This window comes from Orcinus orca, chromosome 21 (assembly GCF_937001465.1).
Source record: "Orcinus orca chromosome 21, mOrcOrc1.1, whole genome shotgun sequence".
NCBI lineage: Eukaryota > Metazoa > Chordata > Mammalia > Artiodactyla > Delphinidae > Orcinus > Orcinus orca.
This window is the reverse complement of record NC_064579.1, coordinates 266,220-291,382: the sequence shown is the minus strand read 5'-3', so window position 1 is coordinate 291,382 and position 25,163 is coordinate 266,220. Positions and strand designations below refer to the sequence as shown.

General features: G+C 39.3%; 1 protein-coding gene, 1 long non-coding RNA gene and 1 pseudogene across 3 annotated transcripts in view; 2 read left to right on the top strand and 1 right to left on the bottom strand.

The window, feature by feature from the left end:
• The window catches only part of LOC125962820 (uncharacterized), a 222,014-nt gene that overhangs the window by 19,030 nt on the left and 177,821 nt on the right, over positions 1 to 25,163 (top strand). The gene's annotated exons all lie outside the window — the stretch shown is intronic.
• On the bottom strand, positions 5,268 to 22,430 carry LOC101280132 (arylamine N-acetyltransferase 1). Of its 2 annotated transcripts, none has more exons than XM_033417290.2 (3): positions 22,290 to 22,430; positions 12,531 to 12,609; positions 5,268 to 10,067 (listed from the first exon to the last, which is right to left on the bottom strand). In XM_033417290.2, the coding sequence occupies exon 3, from the start codon at positions 10,060 to 10,062 to the stop codon at positions 9,190 to 9,192; it is 873 nt and encodes a 290-aa protein (XP_033273181.1). In that variant the 5' UTR covers positions 10,063 to 10,067; positions 12,531 to 12,609; positions 22,290 to 22,430; the 3' UTR covers positions 5,268 to 9,189. The 2 variants fall into 2 exon arrangements, with proteins under 2 accessions (XP_033273181.1, XP_033273182.1); XM_033417291.2 differs by lacking the exon at positions 22,290 to 22,430 and adding an exon at positions 20,547 to 20,569.
• LOC125962816 (protocadherin beta-2-like) lies at positions 19,957 to 24,652 on the top strand (annotated as a pseudogene).

Here is a 25,163-nt window from a genome sequence, read left to right as displayed (position 1 = left end):
TTTTCATGCATGTCCTCACTTTCCCTGTTCCCTCTCCTGTTTATTGGTATCACCCCCAAATAAATGTCTCTGAGTCTTAAACTGCTACATCTAACCCCAATGCTCCCGAGTATTCTTTTCTTACCTCACATTCTTTCATTCCAGTCCCTCCTTCTAAGTTGACCTCACTGTTATGGTCACAAGTTGAAGACAGCTCTGTTTTCAGGGTACCCAAACTGAGGACACCACTTTTTCAGAAACATTGCCCCATCATATTAATGACTACCTGCATATTTAATTGCATAAACTCATACTCATCCTTCAAGTCATCACACGTCACTTGAGTCTAGGGTGTCTTGCTGTTCCTTGGGAGGGCTGTGGACAAAACTGCCCTCACCCTGGAGGAAAATCCTTAGATAAAGGTTTATTAGCTCCCATGGGGCTGTAATCTCCTTATAAGAAAATAAGGTTTTTGTCAATTTTAGCCATTATGAAAATTATGGCAGAGACATGTGGTGAATCCAAAAGCCTAGAGAATAAGGTCAAGAATAATGAAAAAACTCACAGGAAATAGGACTGAGCCCTAATCAAGGAACTGGCCACATGGGCCCCTTGGATTTCACACCTATTATGGACTGGGGTCTGCTGTGTGTTCCTTGTTTACCTTGCTCTGAATGGAACTGTCCACAGTGATCATTTTTCACTTGTTTCACTGTTTTGCGTGGGGTATGTGGGGAAAGGTAATTTGTCACAATGGTTTACAAGTGCTCTGATCAAGAAGAATGATACTCAAAGAGAGGTACTCACAAAACTGCACCTGAGGAGCCTTATCTGCACCTGCACCTGATGACAAGATCCTGGATTTCAAGTTTGAACCTAATGCCAAAATGGGAGGGGACTTCAATGTAAATTTTTGCAACCAGAGGGTTGACTGTGTCAGATTATATTTTCCAAAGATGACCATAAGAATATCTTCCATACCTTTCCATTTCTACATCAAGAAGTGAAGTCTAGTTCTTGCCCCTTGAATCCAGAGGACTTGTGAGTTACTTATAACCAACAGAATGTGGCAAAAATGACACTATGTGACTTTGATGCTAGGTCATGACAGGTGATTTAAACAGCTCAATGGGTCTGGGGTTTTATTTGGGGGTAATGAAAATATTGTGAAATTAGATGGAGGTGATGGTTGCACAACATTGTGATTGTACACAAATTTCACTTCACCTGAAAACAATAATTTTTAAAAAGGTGCTTTAGTTTCCAACTTATAAGCTAGAACACTCAACATAGCATTCTGAGTCACGGTTTAGAACTATGACTGCCCTGAGGCCACCATGCTGTGAGGAAGCCCAGACCACTTGGAGAGGCCACATGTATGTTCTCCTTTTGTAGGCCCAGCTCAGCAACACAATGCCAGTGAATACGCTTCTAGCACATAGCCATCAAATAACCGTGAGCCACTGGAGTTCTCTCAGCTGAGACTGGACGTTGGACAGCAGAAAAAAACCATTCCTCTGTGACCTTCTTAAAGTACAGACCCAGAGGCCTTGTGAGAAAAATAAAATGGTTGTTTTAAACCACTGAGTTTCAGGGCAATTTGTTAAGCAGCAGTAGTAACAGGGTCAATAATCATTAAACCGTAGAGACCACTCATTTAATTTTCACTGGAGAGATGTTAACATTGCACAGAAAGGCACATCTGTTCAATCTGGAAGATAAATTTTATATCTCTAAGTCTCTTTCAACATATTTTGGGTTTTCCCCGACTCCCCCCACCCCCCACCCCATGTCATAGTTGTACTTAAGGCAAAACAACTGCATTGGGTTTCAGGATACTCATTATACAATATGACTTTGACTCATTTGTACAAACTGCATTTTTTCCTTGAGCCATATTTTTTTTTAATTGGGGAGCAGCTACAGCAGTATTTAATTAATTAATTAATAATTTTTTAACATCACTTTTTCTTAACATCATTATTGAAGTATTATTTCTTTACAATGGTGTGTCAGTTTCTGCTTTATAACAAAGTGAATCAGTTATACATATACATATATGCTCATATCTCTTCCCTCTTGCATCTCCCTCCCTCCCACCCGCCCTATCCCACCCCTCTAGGTGGTCAAAAAGCACTGAGCTGATCTCCCTGTGTGATGCGGCTGCTTCCCACTAGCTTTCAGTTTTACATTTGGTACTGTATATATGTCCATGTCACTCTCTCAATTCGTCCCAGCTTACCCTTCTCCCTCCCCGTGTCCTCAAGTCCATTCTCTACTAGGTCTGCATCTTTATTCCCATCCTGCCCCTAGGTTCTTCAGGACCTTTTTTTTTTTTTTTTTTGGATCCCATATATATGTGTTAGCATATGGTATTTGTTTTTCTCTTCCTGACTAATTTCACTCTGTATGACTGACTCTAGGTCCATGCACCTTACTACAAATAACTCAATTTCGTTTCTTTTTATGGCTGAGTAATATGGCATTGTGTATATGTGACACATCTTCTTTACCCATTCATCTGTTGATGGACGCTTAGGGTGCTTCCATGTTCTGGCTATTGTAAATAGAGCTGCAATGAACATTGTGGTACATGACTCTTTTTGAATTATGGCTTTCTCAGGGTATATGCCCAGGAGTGGGATTGCTGGGTCGTATGGTAGATCTATTTTTAGATTTTTAAGGAACCTCCATACTGTTCTCCATAGTGACTGTATCAATTTACATTCCCACCAACAGTGCAAGAGAGTTCCCTTTTGTCCACACCCTCTCCAGCATTTATTGTTTGTAGTTTTTTTGATAATGGCCATTCTGACTGGTGTGAGATGATATCTCATTGTAGTTTTGATTTGCATTTCTCTAATGATTAAGGATGTTGAGCATTCTTTCATGTGTTTGCTGCAATCTGTAAATTTTCTTTGGAGAAATGTCTGTTTAGATCTTCTGGCGAATTTTGGATTGGGTTCTTTGTTTTTTTGATATTGAGCTGCTTGTAAATTTTGGAGATTAACCCTTTGTCAGGTTCTTCATTGGCAAATATTTTCTCCCATTCTGAGGGTTGTCTTTTTGTCTTGTTTATGGTTTTCTGTGCAAAAGCTTTTAGTTTCATTAGGTCCCATTTGTTTATTTTTGTTTTTATTTCCATTATTCTAGGAGGTGGGTCAAAAAGGATCTTGCTGTGATTTATGTCATAGAGTATTCTGCCTATGTTTTCCTCTAAGAGTTTAATAGTGTCTGGCCTTACATTTAGGTCTTTAATCCATTTGGAGTTTATTTTTGTATATAGTATTAAGGGGGGTTCTAATTTCATTCTTTTACACGTAGCTGTCCAGTTTTCCCAGCACCACTTATTGAAGTGGGTGTCTTTTCTCCATTGTATACTCTTGCCTCCTTTATCAAAGAGGTGACCATATGTGTGTGGGTTTATCTCCTGGCTTTCTCTCCTGTTCCAGGGATCTATATTTCTGTTTTTCTGCCAGTACCATACTGTCTTGATTACTGTAGTAATATAGTCTGAAGTCAGGGAGACTAATTCATCCAGCTCCGTTTTTCTTTCACAAATTCTCTTTGGCTGTTCAGGGTCTTTTGTTTTTCCATACAAATTGTAAAATTTTTTGTTCTAGTTCTGTAAAAAATGCCATTGGTAGTTTGATTGGGATTGCATTGAATCTGTAGATTACTTTGGTTATTAGAGTCATTTTCATAATGTTGATTCTTCCAATCCAAGAGCATGGTATATCTCTTCATCTTTTTGTATCATCTTTAATTTCTTTCACCAGTGTCTTATAGTTTTCTGCATACAGGTCTTTTGTCTCTTTAGGTAGTCTTATTCCTAGATATTTTATTCTTTTTGTTGCAATGGTAAATGGAGTGTTTCCTTAGTTTCTCTTTCAGATTTTCCACCATTAGTGTATAGGAATGCAAGAGATTTCTGTGCATTAATTTTGTATCCTGCTACTTTATCAAATTCATTGATTAGCTCTAGTAGTTTTCTGGTAGCATCTTTAGGATTCTCTATGTACAGTATCATGTCATCTGAAAACAGTGACAGATTTACTTCTTCTTTTCCGATTTGGAATCCTTTTATTTCCTTTTCTTCTCTGCTTGCTGTGGCTAAAACTTCCAAAACTATGTTGAATAATAGTGGTGAGAGTGGGCAACCTTGTCTTCTTCCTGATCTTAGTGGAAATGGTTTCAGTTTCTCACCATTGAGAATGATGTTGGCTGTGGGTTTGTCATATATGGACTTTATTATGTTGAGTAGAGTCCCTCTATGCTTACTTTCTGGAGAGTTTTTATCATAAATAGGTGTTGAATTTTGTCAAAAGATATTTCTGCATCTATTGAGATGATCATATGGTTTTTCTCCTTCAATTTGTTAATAATCAATCACATTGATTGATTTACGCATATTGAAGAATACTTGCATTCCTGGGATAAACCCCACTTGATCATGGTGTTTGATATTTTTTAATGTGCAGCTGGATTCTGTTTGCTAGTATTTTGTTGAGGATTTTTGCATTTATGTTCATCAGTGACATTGGCTGTAGTTTTCTTTTTTTGTCACATCTTTGTTTGGTTTTTGTATCAGGGTGATTTTGGCCTCATAGAATGAGTTTGGGAGTGTTCCTCCCTCTGTTATATTTTGGAAGACTTTGAGAAGGATAGGTGTTAGCTCTTCTCTAAATGTTTGATAGAATTTGTCTGTGAATCCATCTGTACCTGGGCCTTTGTTTACTGTAAGATTTTTTTTTTTTTTTTGTGGTACGCGGGCCTCTCGCTGTTGTGGCCTCTCCCACTGCGGAGCACAGGCTCCGGACGTGCAGGCTCAGCGGCCATGGCTGACGGGCCCAGCCACTCCACGGCATGTGGGATCTTCCTGGACCGGGGCACGAACCCGTGCTCCCTGCATCGGCAGGCGGACTCTCAACAACTGCGCCCAGGGAAGCCCTGTTTACTGGAAGATTTTTAATTTCAGTTTCAATTTCAGTGCTTGTGATTGATCTGCTTATATTTTCTCTTCCTTCCTGTTCAGTCTGTGAAGTTTATACCTTTCTAAGAATTTGTCCATTTCTTCCAGGTTGTCCATTTTATTGGCATAAAGTTGCTTGTAGTAATCTCTCATGATCCTTTGTATTTCTGCTGTGTCAGTTTTTACTTCTCCTTTTTCATTTCTAATTCTGTTGATTTCAGTCTTCTCCCTTTTTTTCTTGATGAGTTTGGCCAATGGCCTATCTCCTCAAAGAACAAACTTTTAGTTTTACTGATCTTTACTATCGTTTCCTTCATTTCTTTTTCATTTATTTCTGATCTGATCTTTATGATTTCTTTCCTTCTGCTAACTTTGGGTTTTATTTTTCTTATTTCTCTAGTTGCTTTAGGTGTAAGTTTAGGCTGTTTATTTGAGATTTTTCTTGCTCCTGGAGGTAGGATTGTATTGGTATAAACTTCCCTCTTAGAACTGCTTTTGCTGCATCCCATTGATTTTGGCTTGTCGTGTTTTCAGTGCCATTTGTTTCTAGGTATTTTCTGATTTCCTATTTGATTTCTTCAGTAATCTCTTAGTTATTTAGTAGCTTATTATTTAACCTCCATGTGTTTATATTTTTTACAGTTTTTTTTTCTGTAATTGATATCTAGTCTCATAGCATTGTGGTCATAAAAGATATTTGATACGATTTCAATTTTCTTAAATTTACCAAGGCTTGATTTGTGACCCAAGTTATGATCTACCCTGGAGAATGTTCCATAAGCACATCAGAATAAAATGTATTCCGTTGTTTCTTGACGGAATGCCCTATAAATACCAATTAAGTCCATCTCGTATAATGTGTCATTTAAAGCTTGTGTTTCCTTATTTAATTTTATTTTCATTGATCTGTCCATTGGTGACAGTGGGGTGTTAAAGTCCCCTACTATTATTTTGCTACTGTCGATTTCCCTTTTATGGCTCTTAGCATTTGCCTTATGCATTGAGGTGCTCCTACGTTGGGTGCATAAATATATACAATTGTTATATATTTTTCTTGGATTGATCCCTTGATCATTATATAGTGTCCTTCATTGTCTCTTGTTATAGTCTTTATTTTAAAGTTTATTTTGTCTGATATGAGAATTGCTACACCATCTTTCTTTTGATTTCCATTTTCATGGAATATCTTTTTCCATCCCCTCACTTTCAGTCTGTATGTGTCCCTAGGTCTGAAGTGGGTCTCTTGTAGACAGCATATATACACGTCTTGTTTTTGTATCCATTCAGCCAGTCTGTGTCTTTTGGTGGGAGCATTTAGTCCATTTACATTTAAGGTAATTATCAATATGTATGTTCCTATTCCCATTTTCTTAATTGTTTTGGGTTTGTTATTGTAGGTCTTTTCCTTCTCTTGTGTTTCTTGCCTAGAGAAGTTCCTTTAGCATTTGTTGTAAAGCTGGTTTTATGGTGCTGAACTCTCTCAGCTTTTGCTTGTCTATAAAGGTTTTAATTTCTCCATCAAATCTGAATGAGATCCTTGCAGTTAGAGTAACCTTGGTTGTGGTTTTTCTCCTTCATCACTTTAAATATGTCCTGCCACTCTCTTCTGGCTTGCTCAGTTTCTGCTGAAAGATCAGCTGTTAACCTTATGGGCATTCGCTTGTGTGTTATTTATTGTTTTTCCCTTGTTACTTTTAATATGTTCCTTTTTATTTAATTTTAGATAATTTGATTAATATGTGTCTTGGCATGTTTCTCCTTGGATTTATCCTGTAAGGGACTCTCTGTGCTTCCTGGACTTCATTAACTATTTCCTTTCCCATATTAGGGAAGTTTTCAACTATAATCTCTTCAAAAATTTTCTTAGTCCCTTTCTGTTTCTCTTCTTCTTCTGGGACCCCTATAATATGAATGTTGTGGCATTTAATGTTGTCCCTGAGGTCTCTGATACTGTCCTCAATTTTTTTCATTCGTTTTACTTTATTCTGCTCTGTGGTAGTTATTTCCACTATTTTATCTTCCAAGTCACTTATCTGTTCTTCTGCTTCATTTATCCTGCTATTGATTCCTTCTAGAGGATTTTTCATTTCATTTATTGTGTTGTTCATCATTGTTTGTTTGCTCTTTAGTTCTTCTAGGTCCTTGTTAAACGTTTCTTGTGTTTTCTGCATTCTATTTCCAAGATTTTGGATCATCTTTACTATCATTACTCTGAATTCTTTTTCAGGTAGATTTCCTATTTCTTCTCCATTTGTTTGGTCTGGTGGGTTTTTACCTTGCTCTTTCATCTGCTGCGTATTTCTCTTCTCATTTTGCTTAACTTATTGTGTATTCCTTTGCGCAGACTGCAGGTTTGTAGTTCCTGTTGTTTTTCTGTCTGTCCCCAGTGGGTAAGGTTGGTTCAGTGGGTTGTGTAGGCTTCCCATTGGAGGGGACTGGTGCCTGTGTTTTGGTGGATGAGGCTGCATCTTGTCTGTCTGGTGGGCAGGACTATGTCTGGTGGTGTGTTTTGGGGTGTCTGTGAACTTCTTATGATTTTAGGCAGTCTCTCTGCTAATGGATGTGTTTGTGTTCCTTGCTGGTTGTTTGTCATGGGGTGTCCAGCACTGCAGCTTGCTGGTCATTGAGTGGAGTTGTTTCTTAGTGTTGAGATGGAGATCTTTGGGGAACTCTCGGTGATTGATATTACGTATGGTCAGGATGTCTCTGCTGGTCCCACGTCCTGAACTTGGCTCTCCCACCTCAGAGGTTCAGGCCTGACATCCTGCTGGAGCACCAAGTCCCTGTCAGCCACACGGCCAGGTACGTGGGGATTTCCTTGCCTTTTGGGAAGTCTGAGATCTTCTGTCAGTGTTCAGTAGGTGTTCTGTAGGAGTTGTTCCATATATAGATATATTTTTGATGTATTTGTGGGGAGGTGACCTTAATATTTGAGTCCTCCGCCATTTTGAAGGTCCTCTCTTGAGCCACATTTTGATCTGGAATGTATCTCTTGCTTACATCTCCTCCCTTGGCATTGTCTTTTCAGAATGTGAGAAAATTCTTTCTGTCCAACAGTACCATACATGACCTAACCATGCTGCAAGATAGCAGCAGAGCTGAACAAGGCCAATGAGAGGGAAGGAAGATGGTACTTTCGGTTAGGCACTTATTCATATAGGTATTGTCCCCATTTTATACCTGAGGAATGGGAGCCACAGATTCATCAATTAATTCACCTGGTGTCCACAGGATTTGAACTCAGAACTGTATACTTTGAAGCACATACTCTTTCTCTTACAACAAAGTGTAAAAGGAAGTAAAAGAATAGAACTGGGAGACAAGAACGAGGATTCAAGGAAGACTCTACTGCAGGGAAAAAAAAAAAAAAGAAACCCCATAATAACCTAACTATGCCGAACAAAAATTTTATGACTGATATTGTATTGGCCAACATGTTTTAACATACTTTTCCAATATGAAGTTTTTAGATAATAAGTATTTTTAAATTTGCAGTACTTATTACTTTTAAGCAAAAATACTGAGTTCCAAAATTTGAAAATTATAAATAGTAGTGTTCCCATATTAAGAAAAATGGTACTTGAAGAACTGTGGTTGCAAAAAGAGCCATGTAAGAAATTATTAGTTGTGTCCCTCTCTTGGTACTTGATCACATGCTAACAAGTATTGGTTTACACTTTGTCTTGAGAAATATTAGGTTCTTTGGAAGGAATGTCATGTCTCTTTCTTTTGGTTGAATTATAATCCCATTATACATGTGGTATTTCTGCACAAATATGACATTGGATATACACTGGTAGAATTTAATAAAAAAGTTTCCCTCAAGGTTCTAGTTACTGAATTATAGGTAAACATGTTGTATGAATTCAACATTAACCAATGTGGAAAGTTTTCTAGCATAAATCACTTTTTCCTCAAGAAAACCATAGGCCATCATTAAAACATCTTTGCTATTATTATTTTTGAAAAAATATATGGTTATGTTTTTTTAAATGTTATCTAATTATATATGCTGACATTTTTAAAGGTGAAATGATTTGATATCTAGCATTTTCTTCAGTATAATTTGGGAGCATTGAGAAAATACGATAGGCCTCTAGTTTATAGCTGATAAACTGAGTGATAAACAAATGCAGGTTTATTATTTCATTCTCTCTACTTTTATAGACGTTTAAACTTTTTTATAATAAAAAGTTACAGCACCAGAAGTAATACTGAGACCATTTTTATTGCTTACTCTATATGGTAAAAAATTTATCACCATGTTTGGGGACAAGCTTTTTCTCCAAGGAAATATTAAATATATTTTTTAGATTTTCTTTTACTTCTTCTTCATTCAGTGTGTTAAACTCTACCAAATCTGTATTGTCCTTATAATTGAATCTCCTGTAGGTGAGGGTGAAGCCCACTAAACAGTGAACACCTTCTGGGGTCTGCAAGGAACAAAATGATTTGCTTGTAAAGACAGATGCTGGAGATTCCTGAAGGTATATATTCACAGACTCAAAGTCTTCAATTGTTCGAGGTTCAAGAGTAAAAGAGTAGATTTTCCGATATTTATTCTTTTCCAGGAGCTCAGAATTAAGAAATTCTTGGTTTGGGATATACTGCTCTCTTCTGATTTGGTCTAGGTACCAGATTCCTCTCTCTTCTGTCAAGCAGAAGGTGCAAGGCACCTGGGGCTGATCCTTCCCAGAAATTAACTCTAGAGGCTGCCACATCTGGTAAGAGCGTCCAAATCCAGCATCAGCTATGTAGTTCCTGCCATCAATGGTCACCTTCAGTAGGAGGTGAATCATGGCATTGCTATATTTGTTTGCTGGAGTGTTGTATACATACCCTCCCAATATAGTGGTCTCAAAACCAATTGTGGTCAGAGCCCAGTACAGAAGATGATTGACTTGGAGACACCACCCACCTCGGTTCCTCCTCACAATTTGATCAAAAGTGGCCTCTAAGCCCAATTCCATGGCTTCCCCACAATGGATGTTAAGGTTCTCAAAGGGAATGGCTCGGATCTGGTGCTGAAGAATGTCAGTTAATGTTTCCAAGTCCAACTTGTTCCTATAGTGCTTATAACCAATTCTTTCAAAATATGCTTCAGTGTTCATGATTCCTTAAGGCAAGGAAAACAAAACAAAAATATTCCTTTTTTACTTGAATTTCTTTGATTAGCCTAATGATAACAAATGTATTTTAAACATGTAAACACAAACAATGGTTATAAATAATTGTAATTATAAGCCTTTTTGTGTGTGTGCTTTTAGTGTATTAGTGGCTTTCACATGCATAAGTTCAGTTAATGGTGCGAGTAACCCTGAAAGAAAAGTATTATCACTTCTTCCATGTTTTGAACATGAGAAGTTGGAAATCCAGATGAAGTGATGAGTAAAATGATAAAGAGCTTACATGTGGTTTTTTTGGTGATGAATAAGGAGAGGTACAAGTTGCTATCAATTAAAATAGAGTTTACAAACAGTTTCTAATAAAAACAGGAGAATTATAATATAGTACTTTCATTCATGGTACTTGACCAACTCAATATCTTCTTCAGCTGAACCTTACACAAATTTCCCCACTCAAAGATTCATATTCATTCACAAACTGATTTATTCAATAAATAGTTTACTGAAAATCTATTATGTATATGTTACTGACCTAGTGGTTGCTTATCTTAAAGAATCTTACAATTTAGTGGGGTCTGGTATGACACAGTGAATTAAATGAATTTTAAAAACATGCAATTTCTTAGATAGTGATAAGTATTCTGGGGAAAATAAAGCAAAGAAGGTAGATAAGATGTGCACAGAGAGAGCTTCAGTTTCCAATAAGGTGGGCAGAGGAAGCTTCACTGTGACTTTAAGGATGTGAGAGAATGAGCCATGTCCACAAATGTGGGAGGACAATTTAGGAAGAAGGACCAGAGGGTTAAAAAAAAAAAAGCCCTAAACTGGAACCTGCCTAGAGTTTCCAAAGAACGTTCAAGGAAGACAAGATGAAGGGAGCAGAGGGAGTAAGTGGAAGCATGGATTGAGATGAGATCTGACCTTTTGTCTTTTACTCGGAGATGAGTAATCACTGTGAGAAGGGCAGTAGGGGAAGGCTGCAGTTTGGGCAAAATGCACCATCATCAAATTGTTATGTCTGGCTTGTATGGAGAGTGAGCTGTACATACTGAGCTGAATGAATAGACATATGACCCAGGTAGGCACAATTCAAAGCACATTTGCTCTAGGACCAGTGTTTTGCGTGTGGATGGCATGTGGTCCAAGTCAGTTCAATGAGACTCTGTTGAGGAACTTTTGCTGAAACCTAAGCAGATGCTTCTACTGCAGGGCCAGAACCTGGTAGGATATTTGCTCAAATCTACTAGGAGAACTTGCTGAAGAATAATATCAACAAAGAATTTATTGAGTTGAGGAATGAAAAGCAGGAAAAGGAAAGATGAGAAAAGACAACAATCAAGTTTTAAGCCATATCTTGACTTTATGGTAAGGTGAACCAGAAAAAAAAAAAAGTAGTCCTTATTTTGTAAAATCTCATATAGGAAATGTTTCTGTCCCCTGATACCAGAGTCATAATCCAGTGTGAACACTGATTGTAACAGTGGTGCATTACCATTGATAAGATGACATGGCCTGAGGTAAGAGGTTACAAAAGGCCCTGCCCCTAGGTTAATGGTGATAAGTTATGTATCCCTGTTGTCCTTCTTAATGTCATTTCTTTCAGATTCACCTAATTCTCTTTTTTGATCAGTTATTCTTCCCATTTTGCTAGTGTTTCAACTTTTTCTATTCTTGATGTCTGCAATCTGATCTCCTCCAAATCTCTTAAGCTTATTTCATTTCTTCTCATCTTTACATGCATCAGCACAAGCCAAAAACTCTACGACTCAGACACCAAGAGAACAACTGGTACTTAGCCAGACCACCACAGACCCTCTTCTGCTTCTGTATCCAGAATCAGTGCTGGGTAAGTAAGGAGGGCAGGTGATGTGGAACAAAAGCAATATGATTTGTAACTGCCTGGCCATTTCATTTCTGAGTTAACCAACATCTTTTTATTTGGAAATTAATGTATATTTTTTAAAGCTATCTTTTGATTTTAAAGATTTTTCTTTGCTCCTCTGGAGGGGATATGGGGATATATGTGTACATATAGTTGATTCACTTTGTTATACAGCAGAAACTAACAGGACAATGTAAAGCAATTATACTCCAATAAAGATGTTAAAAAAATATTATGTTACTTTAGAATTTAGTAGCTTCAAGTTCATTGAGAAGAAGCCAGGGTCTGGATGCAAGCAACATGTTATAACCAAATTATATCTGCATATTCCATGACTAAATATAAGAGATTTTGTACTACTGAAGTTATGATAGAAGGTGAAATATGGAGGCACTAGAAAGTAGTTGTCAGGATAAAACTGGGTGAAAACACTGCAAAGTTGTTTTTAGATGTGCACTGATATACCATTTCATTTTCCTTGATCATAAATATAAGAAATATAAGAAAAGAATAAAAGGAGGGAGAGTGAACACACTTAGGGATCCAGCTGAGATGTCTCAGAAAAGCATACCTTTCTGAGGAAGTTCAATGTAGATTGAGTCTCAGTTTTAATTCAGAAGACTTAGGATAGTTCTTCTTCTTAGTTCACTCTGTAGAAATAAAAGAAAAAAGTTTTAAATATATCATATTCTTTCTTGAAAACAAGGACAGTAGTTCTAATTGGGACATGAATATGAAGAGTATTTTAAAATCACAAAACAGGAGTAAAATGGCCATTTGGGTTGCACAGAGAAGAGAAGTGAATGTACAATGATGGGAGATGGGAGCAAAACGGGTGGGTTCTAAGACTGGACACTGTGGAAGTCACCAGCAGGGGGCTCAGACACAACAGACCAGATGAATATTTGTCATACAATCAGCAAGGAGGGGTGAACCCTGTCTCAGGCCCCTGATTGCTACTATAAGATTTACCAAACACAGAAAAGACAAGTATGTAATGGTAGCACCTGTCTTCCTTTAGGTGTAAAGTATAATTGGGGATGTTGGAGCAGAAAAATAAGGCAATATTCTTAGTGTATGGTGTCACCAGAAAGGATGAAGAACCATCCATACAGAAGACCAGCCATCAAAATATCTCTTGTCTTCAGTCATCTTCCCTCATCTCCACTGGAAAGATTGCAGAGTACAAGGTCCACTCCAGCCAGACATCTCACCAGTCACATTTCATTCAAGAAACAAATAAAAGATGGAGACAGAACTATACATGCATGAATATGATGAAAAAACAGAATGCAAATATACTATGAGACGGGGATCAGAAGAAAAGGACATAATACACAAAAGATAGGGGGAAATGACAACAAGCTCAAGAAGAAACATAAACTGAACAATGGAAAGATATTCTTCACAGGTACTTGAAGATATAGAACATTTAAAATGGACTCATACCAAAAAGCCAAAAAAATGAGGTGATAAAATAACACAGCATTATCAAAAGAACTATTTATAACTTAGGAAACTAATTAAGAATAACAACAAAGATAATATATAAGTAATTATGAACAATAGGGGAATATATATATATAGCATAATATCAAATGACTTATGTAGAAAAACTTAATACTCAATGGTTTTAATGAAGAGATAAAGCCATTAAAGAGTTAGAGAAAAGTTAATAGACATAAAACCAGTCAAAGACAATCCAATATAAAGATAATTGGTATTTCTGAAGGAAAAGATAAAACTCAAAAAGGATAATAGAAAAAATATATATATATGTATATATTCTAATAGTGTTACCTCTCCATCAGCCTGTGAAGATGTAAATCAAGATGAAAAACTAAGGAAGAGAAAGGCAGAATTGACTCCTTTTATTATAGGATAGAGTAGAAAAGTTATGAGAATAATGGCTGAAGTAATTTTAAAACATTTAAAAAGTGTGACTTAAGTGAAAGCCATTAGACCTATTGACCTCTGCCTCAGGTACAGAGGATAAAGAACAGAGCATGTTCAGTGTACCTTGAGTGGGCACATGACACTGGTGAGGATTAGGCTATCTTTTGACTCTCTGGTAAGGTGAGCACCCCACCCCCAAAAGTCTGTATTTTGTAAAATCCTATGTAGAAAAAAATTTCTGTCCCCTGTTACCAGAGTTCTAATCTAGTATGGACACTAATTGTAACAGTGGTGCATTACTATTGGTAAGATGACATGGCCTGAGGTGACATGGTACAAAGAATCCCACCCATAGGTTAATGGTGATAAGCTATGTATTTCTATTGTCTTTCTCTTTTGTTCAATTAGACAACATTTACTAAATGAGAAAACTACACTTAAAAAGTGCTTTAAAACAAAATGAAATTAGAAAAAACAGACATGTGCATTTGAAAGAACTTTGCACTCTGCTGAAAATCAAATCTCTTGCAGTAATACAATATGCCTATTCTTAAAATATAAGTTAACAGAATTTTCAATTTAATATTTTCAAAGATGATATTAAGGTCAAGAATTTCACATCTACAGTAACCCTTATAGAAGGGCATTTATAAATATAATGTCCATCCCTATGAAGCTTACAAATTTGGCAATGCTCAATAAAAGCTTTAGGAATCACATCCAAGTGTCTCATCTAATGAATCACAAATTTGTGTCCTGTAAGTTCTCCTTCTAAAATCTTTATGTAGACTTTTCTATTTCCATCATTTATTAACTTAAATAAAATATTTTGTTTTAAAAAAAAAGGAAAAGAAATGCTGGAATAAATCCTAGATCATGTACAGAAATTATTGCTACTCTAGTTCACTACAAAGCATGTCTATACAATATCATATGAATTTTGATCATGAAAAATCAGAATAAAAATCTTTAGTGACATAAGCCTTACAATCATATACAATATTCAAATGGTAACATTAGACAGTTAAGCACCCAATACCCATAGCTGACAAATGTCTTACTGACCAACATTCATTTAAATACATCCTTCATATAGAGGGAGGAAAAAAGAGATACTGTCAGCTTTCTAAGCCTTGTCAAAAAAGGATTTTCATGTTCTTTGGATCTAAAAACAAACAATAAAAACAAACCCCCAAAACAAAACTGGTGCAGGTGAGGGTGTTATCAGAAAGTTAAGCATGCTGAAAGGTGTTTTGTGGGAATTAAAAACCTAATTCTTTCTTAATGTCACAAAGAAAACAATAGCAACAGTCAATAAAACTAAAAGCTGGTTCTTTGAGAAGATAAACAAAAGTGATAAACCTTTAGCCAGACTCAAGAAAAAAAGGGAGAAGACTCAAATCAACTAAATTAGGAATGAAAAACGAGAAGTTACAACTGACACCACAGAAATACAAAGGATTGGAAGAGACTACTACAAGCAATTATATGCCAATAAAATGGACAACCTGGAAGAAATGGACAAATTCTTAGAAAAGTACAACCTTCCAAGACTGAACCAGAAGAAATAGAAAATATGAACAGACCAATCACAAGTAAAGAAATTGAAACTGTGACTAAAAATCTTCCAACAAACAAAGGTCCAGAACCAGAAGCCTTCATGGGAGGATTCTATCAAACATTTAGAGAAGAGCTAACACCCATCCTTCTCAAACTCTTCCAAAAAAATTGCAGAGGGTGGAATACTTCCAAACTCATTCTACGAGGCCACCATTACCCTGACACCAATACCAGACAAAGATATCACAAAAAACCTACAGACCAATATTACTGATGAATATAGACACAAAGATCCTCAATATTAGCAAACCAAATCCAACAACACATTAAAAGCATCATACACCATGATCAAGTGGGATTTATCCAAGGGATGCCAGGATTCTTCAATATACACGAATCACACCATATTAACAAATTGAAGAATAAAAAACATATGATCCTTTCAATAGATGCTGGAAAAGCTTTTGACAAAATTCAAGACTAATTTATGATAAAAACTCTCCAGAAAGTGAGCATACAGGGAAACTACCTCAACATAATAAAGGCCATATATGACAAACCCATAGCAAACATTATTCTCAATGGTGAAAAACTGAAAGCATTTCCTCTAAGATCAGGGACAAGACAAGGGTGTCCACTCTTGCCACTATTATTCAACATAGTTTTGGAAGTCCTAGCCATGAGAATCATAGAAGAAAAAGAAATAAAAGGAATACAAATTGGAAATGAAGTAAAATGCTCACGGTTTGCAGATGGCATTCTACTATACATAGAAAATCCTAAAGATGCCACCAGAAATCTTCTAGAGCTAATCAATGAATTTAGTAAAGTTTCACGGCACAAAATTAATACACAGAACTATCTTGCATACCTATACACTAACAATGAAAGATCAGAAAAAGAAATTAAGGAAACAATCCCATTTACCACTGCAACCAAAAGAATAAAATACCTAGGAATAAACCTACCTAAGGAGGCAAAAACCTGTACTCAGAAAACTACAAGATACTGATGAAAGAAATTAAAGATGACACAAACAGATGGAGAGATATACCATTTTCTTGGATTGAAGGAATCAATATTGTGAAAATGACTATACTACCCATAGCAGTCTACAGATTCAATGCAATCCCTATTAAATTACCAATGGCATTTTCCACAGAATTAGAACAAACTATTTTACAATTTGTATGGAAACAAAAAAGACTCTGAATAGTCAAAGCAATCTTGAGAGAGAAAAATGGAGCTAGAGGAATCAGGCTCCTGGACTTCAGACTATACTACAAAGCTACAGTAATCAATACAATATGGTAATGACACACAAACAGAAATATAGAGCAATGGAACAGGAGAGCAAGCCCAGAGATAAACTCTTCACCTATGGTCTATAACAAAGAAGAAAGAATATACAATGGAGAAAAGACAGCCTCTTCAATAAGTGGTACTGGGAAAACTGGACAGCTACATGTAGAAGAATGAAATTAGAACACTCCCTAACACCATACACAGAAATAAACTAAAAATGGATTAAAGACCTACATATAAAGTCAGAAAGTATAAAACTCTTAGAGGAAAATATAGGCAGAACAGATCCATTTTGACCCACCTCCTAGAGTAATGGAAATATGGGGAGAAGGAAGGGTAAGCTGTGACAAAGTGAGAGAGTGGCATGGACATATATACACTACCAAACGTAAACTAGATAGCTAGTGGGAAGCAGCCACATAGCACAGGGAGATCAGCTCGGTGCTTTGTGACCACCTAGAGGGGTGGGATAGGGAGGGTGAGAGGGAGGGAGACACAAGAGGGAAGAGATATGGGAACATATGTATATGTATAACTGATTCACTTTGTTATACAGCAGAAACTAACACACCATTGTAAAGCAATTATACTCCAATAAAGATGTTAAAAAAAAAAAAAACTCAAATGGGACCTAATTAAACTTAAAACCTTTTGCACAGCAAAGAAAACCATAAATGAGATAAAAAGACAACCCTCAGAATGGGAGAAAATATTTGCAAATGAAGCAACTGACATGGGATTAATCTCCAAAATATACAAAGGGCTCATGTACCTCAATATCCAAAAACAAGAAACAACCCAGTCAAAAAATGGGCAGAAGACCTAAGTAGACATTTCTCCAAATAAGACACACAGATGGCCAAGAGGCACATGAAAAGATGCTCAATAATTTTTAGAGAAATGCTGATCAAAACTACAATGACATATCACCTCACAGTGGTCAGAATGGCCATCATCAAAAGAATCTATAAACAATAAATGCTGGAGAGGGTGTGGAGAAAAGGAACACTCTTGCACTGTTGGTGTGAATGTGAATTGATACAGCCACTATGGAGAACAGTATGGAGGTTCCTTAAAAAACTAAAAATAAACTACCATATGACCCCACAGTCCCATTACTGGGCATATGCCCTGAGAAAACCATACTTCAAAAGACACAGGCACCCCAATGTTTATTGCAGCCTTATTTACCATAGCCAGGAGATGGAATTAACCTAAATGTCCATCGACAGATGAAGGGGTAAAGATGTGGTACACAGGGCTTCCCTGGTGGCACAGTGGTTGGGAGTCCGCCTGCCGATGCAGGGGACATGGGTTCGTGCCCCAGTCTGGGAAGATCCCACATGCCGTGGAGTGGCTGGGCCCTTGAGCCATGGCCACTGAGCCTGTGCATTCAGAGCCTGTGCTCCCCAATGGGGGAGGCCACAGCAGTGAGAGGTCTGTGTACTCCAAAAAAAAAAAAGATATGGTACATATATACAATGGAATATTATTCGGCCATAGAAAGGAACAAAATTGGGTCATTTGTAGAGATGTGGATAGACGTAGAGTCTGTCATACAGAGTGAAGTAAATCAGAAAGAGTAACCAAATATTACTTGAGTATTCTGTGATTAAACAAAAGAAATTGCTATGACTAAAGTTGTGATTCACAGTGAAATACTAGCAAAACTTAGAAACAGTTGCCAGGAAAATAGCTAACTGAAAACACAACTAGCCTTATTTCTTGATATATAGCATTTCTGTGCAGATATATCCTTTCCTTTCAGCTTCATGATTAATATTAGAGAAGACTCAAGGGATATATAAAGAACACACTTAGAGCATCTACTGAGAAATCCCAGAAAGGCACTTAAAACATTTCTAAGCAAATGGAAGCAAGTTGATGTTCAATTTTAATTCAGAAGTCTCAGAAATTCCTTTCTCCTGGACTGAACTCTAGAAATAATAGAAGAGATAGTAAAATGTATACTGTGACTTCCTTTGAAAACAAAAAGATAGTTTAGTGTTACATGAGTTGTGAAAAGTACCTAAAAATCACAAAACAGAAGGGAAAGAACTGAAGAGTAAAGTGGGCATCTGAGTTGCATAGGGGAGGGTGTAGCAAGTGCAACCACAGGAAATAACAGCAACACTGATGGGTTCTGAGCCTGGAGGTTGTGGAAGCCAGCACAAGGGGGCTCAGAAGGAACCAGTCAGATGATTATTTGCCCTAGGATCAGTTAGGAGGGGTGAATCATGTTCTATGTCCCTGATTGCTACTACAAGAATTACCAAACATAGCAAAGACCAATATGTAATGGTAACACATGGTCTTCCTTTATGTGTAAAGTATAATTGGGGATATTGGGGTAGAAAAATAACGCAGTGTTCTTAATGTATGGTGTCACTGGAAAAGAAGAAGAACCACCGATATATAGAAGATCAGCCATTAAAGTATCTCTCGTCATCAGTCATCTTCCCTCGTATTCACTGGAAAGATTGAGGAGTCCAAGCTCCACTACAGCCAGACATCTCACCTGTAAACTATATTCAAGAAAGAAATCAAAGGTGGATACAGAACTATATATAAGGAATTGTTTCCTTTTAATATAGAACAAAGAGTAGAAATGTTATGAGAATTTGGCTAAAGTAGTTTAAAAACATTTTTAAAATGTGATGTAATGGAAGCCATCAGACCTATAGATTTCTGCCTCAGGTACAGAGGGTAAAGAACAGAGCACGCTCAGGGTACCTTGAGAGGGCACATGGCATTGGTGAGGATTCAGGACTGAGGCTAATGTGGGGAGAATGCTGTCTTTAAGCCACCCAGAAACCTTTAGATGTGTTTGACCACTTTGCCTCTGACTAGCATGGCTTCTGTGTCCTTGTGCTCAAGGAGCTGCATTGTGGACTCTTTGGAAGACTTCTTGGGGGTTCCTGGAGCTGCTTTGCCTTCCTATGTGAAAATTGGAAGTGCCAGGGACTTCATGTCCTGCCAGGGCAGCCCTGCATCAGTGACTTACTGGTGAGAGGTTCTGAAAACTCAGCTGCCTTGCCTTGAGTCTGGAAAGACTTTGAGTTATAATTCACATTCAGGCTGACACTGGAGTTCTCCCAGGAGCACATCATAAGCCACTTGCACATGGTCCTGGCCTCAGCGTCTAAATCTGGGGAACCTGACAAGTCATATCAGTGGTCATTTTGGAGAGCTGTGTGAAAGAAAGGTAAGATGTAAGGGATGAGGAAACTTCCAGAGGGCCTTGAAAGTCAGGCAAAAGAGACTTCTTCTGTCACCAAATGAATTCTTGTTATTTTGTTGAATGGTCAATAGTCAACTGGCGGTTCCTCTAGCTAGATGCTCTGCTAAAGAAGCAAGCAGGAAAAGGAGGCTTTCTAAGGCAGTTGCTCCGGGAAATCAGGGCCATAGGCATCTCCACTTATCCCAGTGTCTGAGTGATACTGGGAGATAGATCAGCGACAACGTGAATCCGAGCTGGGTCAAGTTTGCTGGGAGACGAGAGAGCAATGGAGGCAGGAGAGAGGAAGAAATGCTTTCTGAAACAAAGGCAAGTCTTGATATTCTTTGTTTGGCTGGGCATAGCTCAGGCTGGTTCTGAGCCTAGGCATTATTCAGTGGCCGAGGAAATGGACAGTGGCTCCTTTGTGGCCAATCTGTTGAAAGACTTGGGGTTGGAGGTAGATGATCTAGCTGCTCGGGCCCCCCGGGGTCGTTTCCAAAGGGAAAAAAATGCGTTTGCATTTTGATAGGCAGACCGGGGATTTGTTGTTAAGTGAGAAACTGGACCGGGAGGAGCTGTGTGGCCCTACCGAGCCCTGTGTACTACCTTTCCAGATGTTACTGGAAAATCCCTTGAAGTTTTTCCAGGCTGAGCTACGGATTAGGGACATAAATGATCATTCTCCAGTTTTCCTAGACAAAGAAATAATATTGAAAATTTCAGAAAGTATCACTCCTGGAACTACTTTCCTAATAGAGCTTGCCCAGGACTTAGATGTAGGAAGCAACAGTCTCCAAAGTTACACAGTCAGCCCCAATTCCCACTTCCATCTTAAATTACAAGACAGTTCCGACGGCACAATATTACCACAGCTGGTGCTGGACAAAGCACTGGATAGAGAGGAACAGCCTGAAATCAGATTAACCGTCACAGCGCTGGATGGCGGAATTCCACCCAGGTCTGGGACCGCCCTAATCCGCATTGAAGTCTTAGACATCAATGATAATGCCCCCGACTTTGCAAAGCTGCACTATGAGGCACATGTCCTAGAAAACAGCCCCATTGGATCCCAGGTTGCCATTGTCTCTGCCAGAGATTTAGATATTGGAACCTATGGAGAAATATCTTACGTACTTTCCCAAGCATCTGAGGATATTCGGAAAACATTTGGAATAAATGCAAAATCGGGAGAACTCCTTTTAACACAGGAACTGGATTTTGAATCTATTCAGACTTATACATTAAATATTCAGGCGACAGATGGGGGCCTTTCTGGCAGTTGTGTGGTGTTTGTCCAAGTGATGGATTTGAATGACAACCCGCCGGAACTGACCATGTCAACGCTTATCACTGAGATCCCAGAAACCTTGCAGGAGACTGTAATTGCTGTATTCAGCGTTTCAGATCCTGACTCTGGAGACAATGGAAGGATGGTTTGCTCCATCCAAAATGATGTTCCCTTCATTCTTAAACCCTCTGTTGAGAATTTTTACAGTTTAGTCACAAACACAGCCCTGGACCGAGAAACAAGATCCGAATATAACATCACCATCACCGTCACAGATATGGGGACACCGAGACTGAAAACCCAGCACAACATAACCATGCTGGTGTCCGACGTCAACGACAACGCCCCCGCCTTCACCCAGACCTCCTACACCCTGTCCGTCCGCGAGAACAACAGCCCCGCCCTGCACATTGGCAGCGTCCGCGCCACAGAGACGCGGGCGCCAACGCCCAGGTCACCTACTCGCTGCTGCCGCCCCTCGACGCGCACGTGCCCCTGGCCTCCCTGGTGTCCATGAACCCGGACAACGGCCACCTGTTCGCCCTGAGGTCCCTGGACTACGAGGCCCTGCGGGCGTTCGAGTTCCGCGTGGGTGCCGCCGACCGCGGCTCGCCCGCGCTCAGCAGCCAGGCGCTGGTGCGCGTGCTCGTGGCGGACAACAACGACAACGCGCCCTTCGTGCTGTACCCGCTGCAGAACGCCTCGGCGCCCTGCACCGAGCTGGTGCCCAGGGCGGCCGAGGCGGGGTACCTGGTGACCAAGGTGGTGGCGGTGGACGGCGACTCGGGCCAGAACGCCTGGCTGTCGTACCAGCTGCTCAAGGCCACGGAGCCCGGGCTGTTCGGCGTGTGGGCGCACAACGGCGAGGTGCGCACGGCCCGGCTGCTGAGCGAGCGCGACGCGGCCAAGCACAGGCTGGTGGTGCTGGTCAAGGACAACGGCGAGCCTCCGTTCTCGGCCAGCGTCACGCTGTACGTGCTGCTGGTGGACGGCTTCTCGCGGCCCTACCTGCCGGCCCCTGAAGCGGAAGCGGCGGACGCGGCCCCGGCCACCCTGCTCACCGTCTATCTGGTGGTCGCCTTGGCGTCGGTGTCGTCGCTCTTCCTCTTCTCGGTACTGGTGTTCGTCGCGGTGCGGCTGTGCAGGAGGGGCGTGGCGGCCTCGGTGAGTCGCTGCTCGGTGCCCGAGGGCCACTTTCCAGGCCACCTGGTGGACGTCAGCGGCACGGGGACCCTGTCCCAGAGCTACCAGTACGAGGTGTGTCTGACGGGAGGCTCCGGGTTAAATGAGTTTAACTTCTTGAAGTGGATTCTCCCTAGTGGTCTGGTTCAAGACACTGGGCAGGACTAGTGCAAAAAGGCAATTCCAAGAATAGCGTAGGTTTCATTAATAGAAGAATCAGAAAGTTGTCTGGCTACGAATGCTTTAAGTCAAGGCTCTTGAGTTGATATAGTATTTTGTTTATATCTTGATTTTACTTTCTGTCTAGTTAACCCTGCATGTTCTTTTTTCATCTGCTTCCTACCTTTTCAATCCAGTATTAATGCCTCTTTCTTTTTCTAATAGGTGAGTAAAAATAAATGCATTATCTTTTAATGATGATTTCAAATAGGTTTTTTAAGGTCGTCATTTCAAATTCTATCCAAAGCAATGTAGAGAGAGTTCTGAACCACCAATATTAATAATTTACCCTATTGAATATAGTCAGGTAATATTCTTTATAATACTCCTAAAGCAGCTTTGTCTGTGGTTAATGAAGTGGATAACTAAAAATGTTTTAATATGTACCATTTTAAGGTGTATCATCCTGTAGGGGCTTAGTACTCAAATAAAACTTACACATATACTTCATTTTCTGTTTTGACATTTGCAATTAATATTTCAACACTGTATATGCTTATATTGGCTAAAAATGGACAAAAACTGTAGGTCAGATTACTCTTAAATTTGCCTAAAGTGTATTTATGATGGATGACTGAGAAAAAAAATTAAACATAGGCATTTTGAACAACAACAAAAAAAAAATAGTCAACTGGCTGCTTTGATTTATCCCTAAGTGACATGGTACTTCAGTTACAAATTACCTTTTTGATGTAGCCCTGGAGAGCAGGTCAATATGAAGAACTCATTGTCCAGCTCCCAGTCTAGGGTCTCTACCTCTTTCATGTACAGCAGTGTTTTTCTATTTTATTTTATCTTATCTTATTTCATTTTTATTATTTTATTTTTCAACTAAAGAAACCCTTATTCGTTCCCCAAATAAAGTTGTAAGCAAAAGCCTAAAATAGAAGAATTAAAAACAGGTTGATCCAGAGGTAGTTCACCCCTGAGATGCTGCCACCACAAGTACAGTTATGGACTGAGATGAAATCTTCTATACCTACTTCCTGAACTTCTGGCACGACTGAATAAAAGAGCCTTAAGGAGTGCTAGTGAGTGGCTTTTCTTTGTGTGTGTGTATGGTGTTTGTGTTTTATTTCCTATACTTTTCCTTCTTTTTCCTTTTCTCTGTCTCAGTGAAGGATATGGCATCCCACTGGATTGACACTACAACCCTCCCTGACCCCAGGGCAGGTGGGCATCTGCTTGATTTCTGGCTGGAAAGGGAGCTGCTAGGCTAGCCCTACTCAGAGGCCATTGGACAATAGGGCTTTATGTACTGAAGGCCTGCAGCTCAGCCAGGCCTCTGAGCTAAAGCTCTCAGAGTCAGGCAGGTATTGTGAGGACTACCAAGCAGGCCCAGAGGTAACACAGCTGCTCAGCTGAAGATAGAAAAGCCAAACAAAATAAGTCTCTGGGACAGAAGTACTAGGGAGTTGATATTAAAAAAACAAAAACAAAAAAAACTCCTTTTGAGGGAAGGAATGGAGTCCTCTGTTTTATCCTTCAGGAACTAAAATGAGGGCCCAAGGGAAGGGAGTGAAATGCTGATGACACACTCAGGGCTACAAGCAGCATAAATACACGTTTGGACAGAGGTGGAACTTTCTGTACCTACTGCCAGCATATCTGTCATGACAACAGATTTATAAAAATTGATGTGAAATTTACGTGACCTAAATAAACCATTTAAAGTGAACAATTCCGTGTCATTTGGTACATTCACAACGTTGCGCAACCACGACTTCTATCTAGTTCCAAAATATCTCACTACCCCCAGTAAAACCCCAAACTCATGAAGCAGTTACTCCCCATTTCCTCCAGCCTCTGGCAACCACCAGTCTACATCCTGTCTCTATGTTCCGCTCCACCTTCGGCTGCTGTGAACAGTGCTGCTGAGAACATTTGTGGTCAAGTACTTTTTTCTGTATGTTTTCAATTCATTGGGTATATGCCTAGCATTAGAACTGTCCAAATGAATAGTAGAATTTTAAGAGGTACTTCTAAGTGGCTTTTCATTCTATATGCTGTGATTTTCTTTTCCTCTCCTTCCCTTTCCCTTCCCTTCCCATCCCTTCCCTTTACTTACCTTTTTTTGGTGCCGAGGCTCACTGCAAGGACACCACAACCCAACCCACCCCCAGGGACAAGTGGCCAGCCCAGTGATCTTCTGGATGAAAACAAGAGAAGTTGCCATGCAAGCCGTGCCCACAGACCGTCCTTCACAGTGCTTACTGCACAGAAAGCCCATGGAAAACAGCCAAAAAAAAAAGTTACACCCAGGCAGCAGGAAGTTCTGAATGTTTCTTTGTTTCTCTTTTTTTCCCCATCTTGAGGAGAAGAAACTCAGAGTTGTGGGTGAAATCTGCCTATTTTTAAAGTTGGCTCTGAACTATTTAAAATGTAAAGGGCAAACAAAATAAGTCTCTGGGCAGGATGCAGCTATATACATAGTTGGCAGTTAACAACTTCCTTCTGAGTGAGAGGGGGCAGGGTCAGCCACTTTGTGGTTGAGGAACTAAACTGTGACTTGGGGGAAGGGAAAGGTCAGTTCA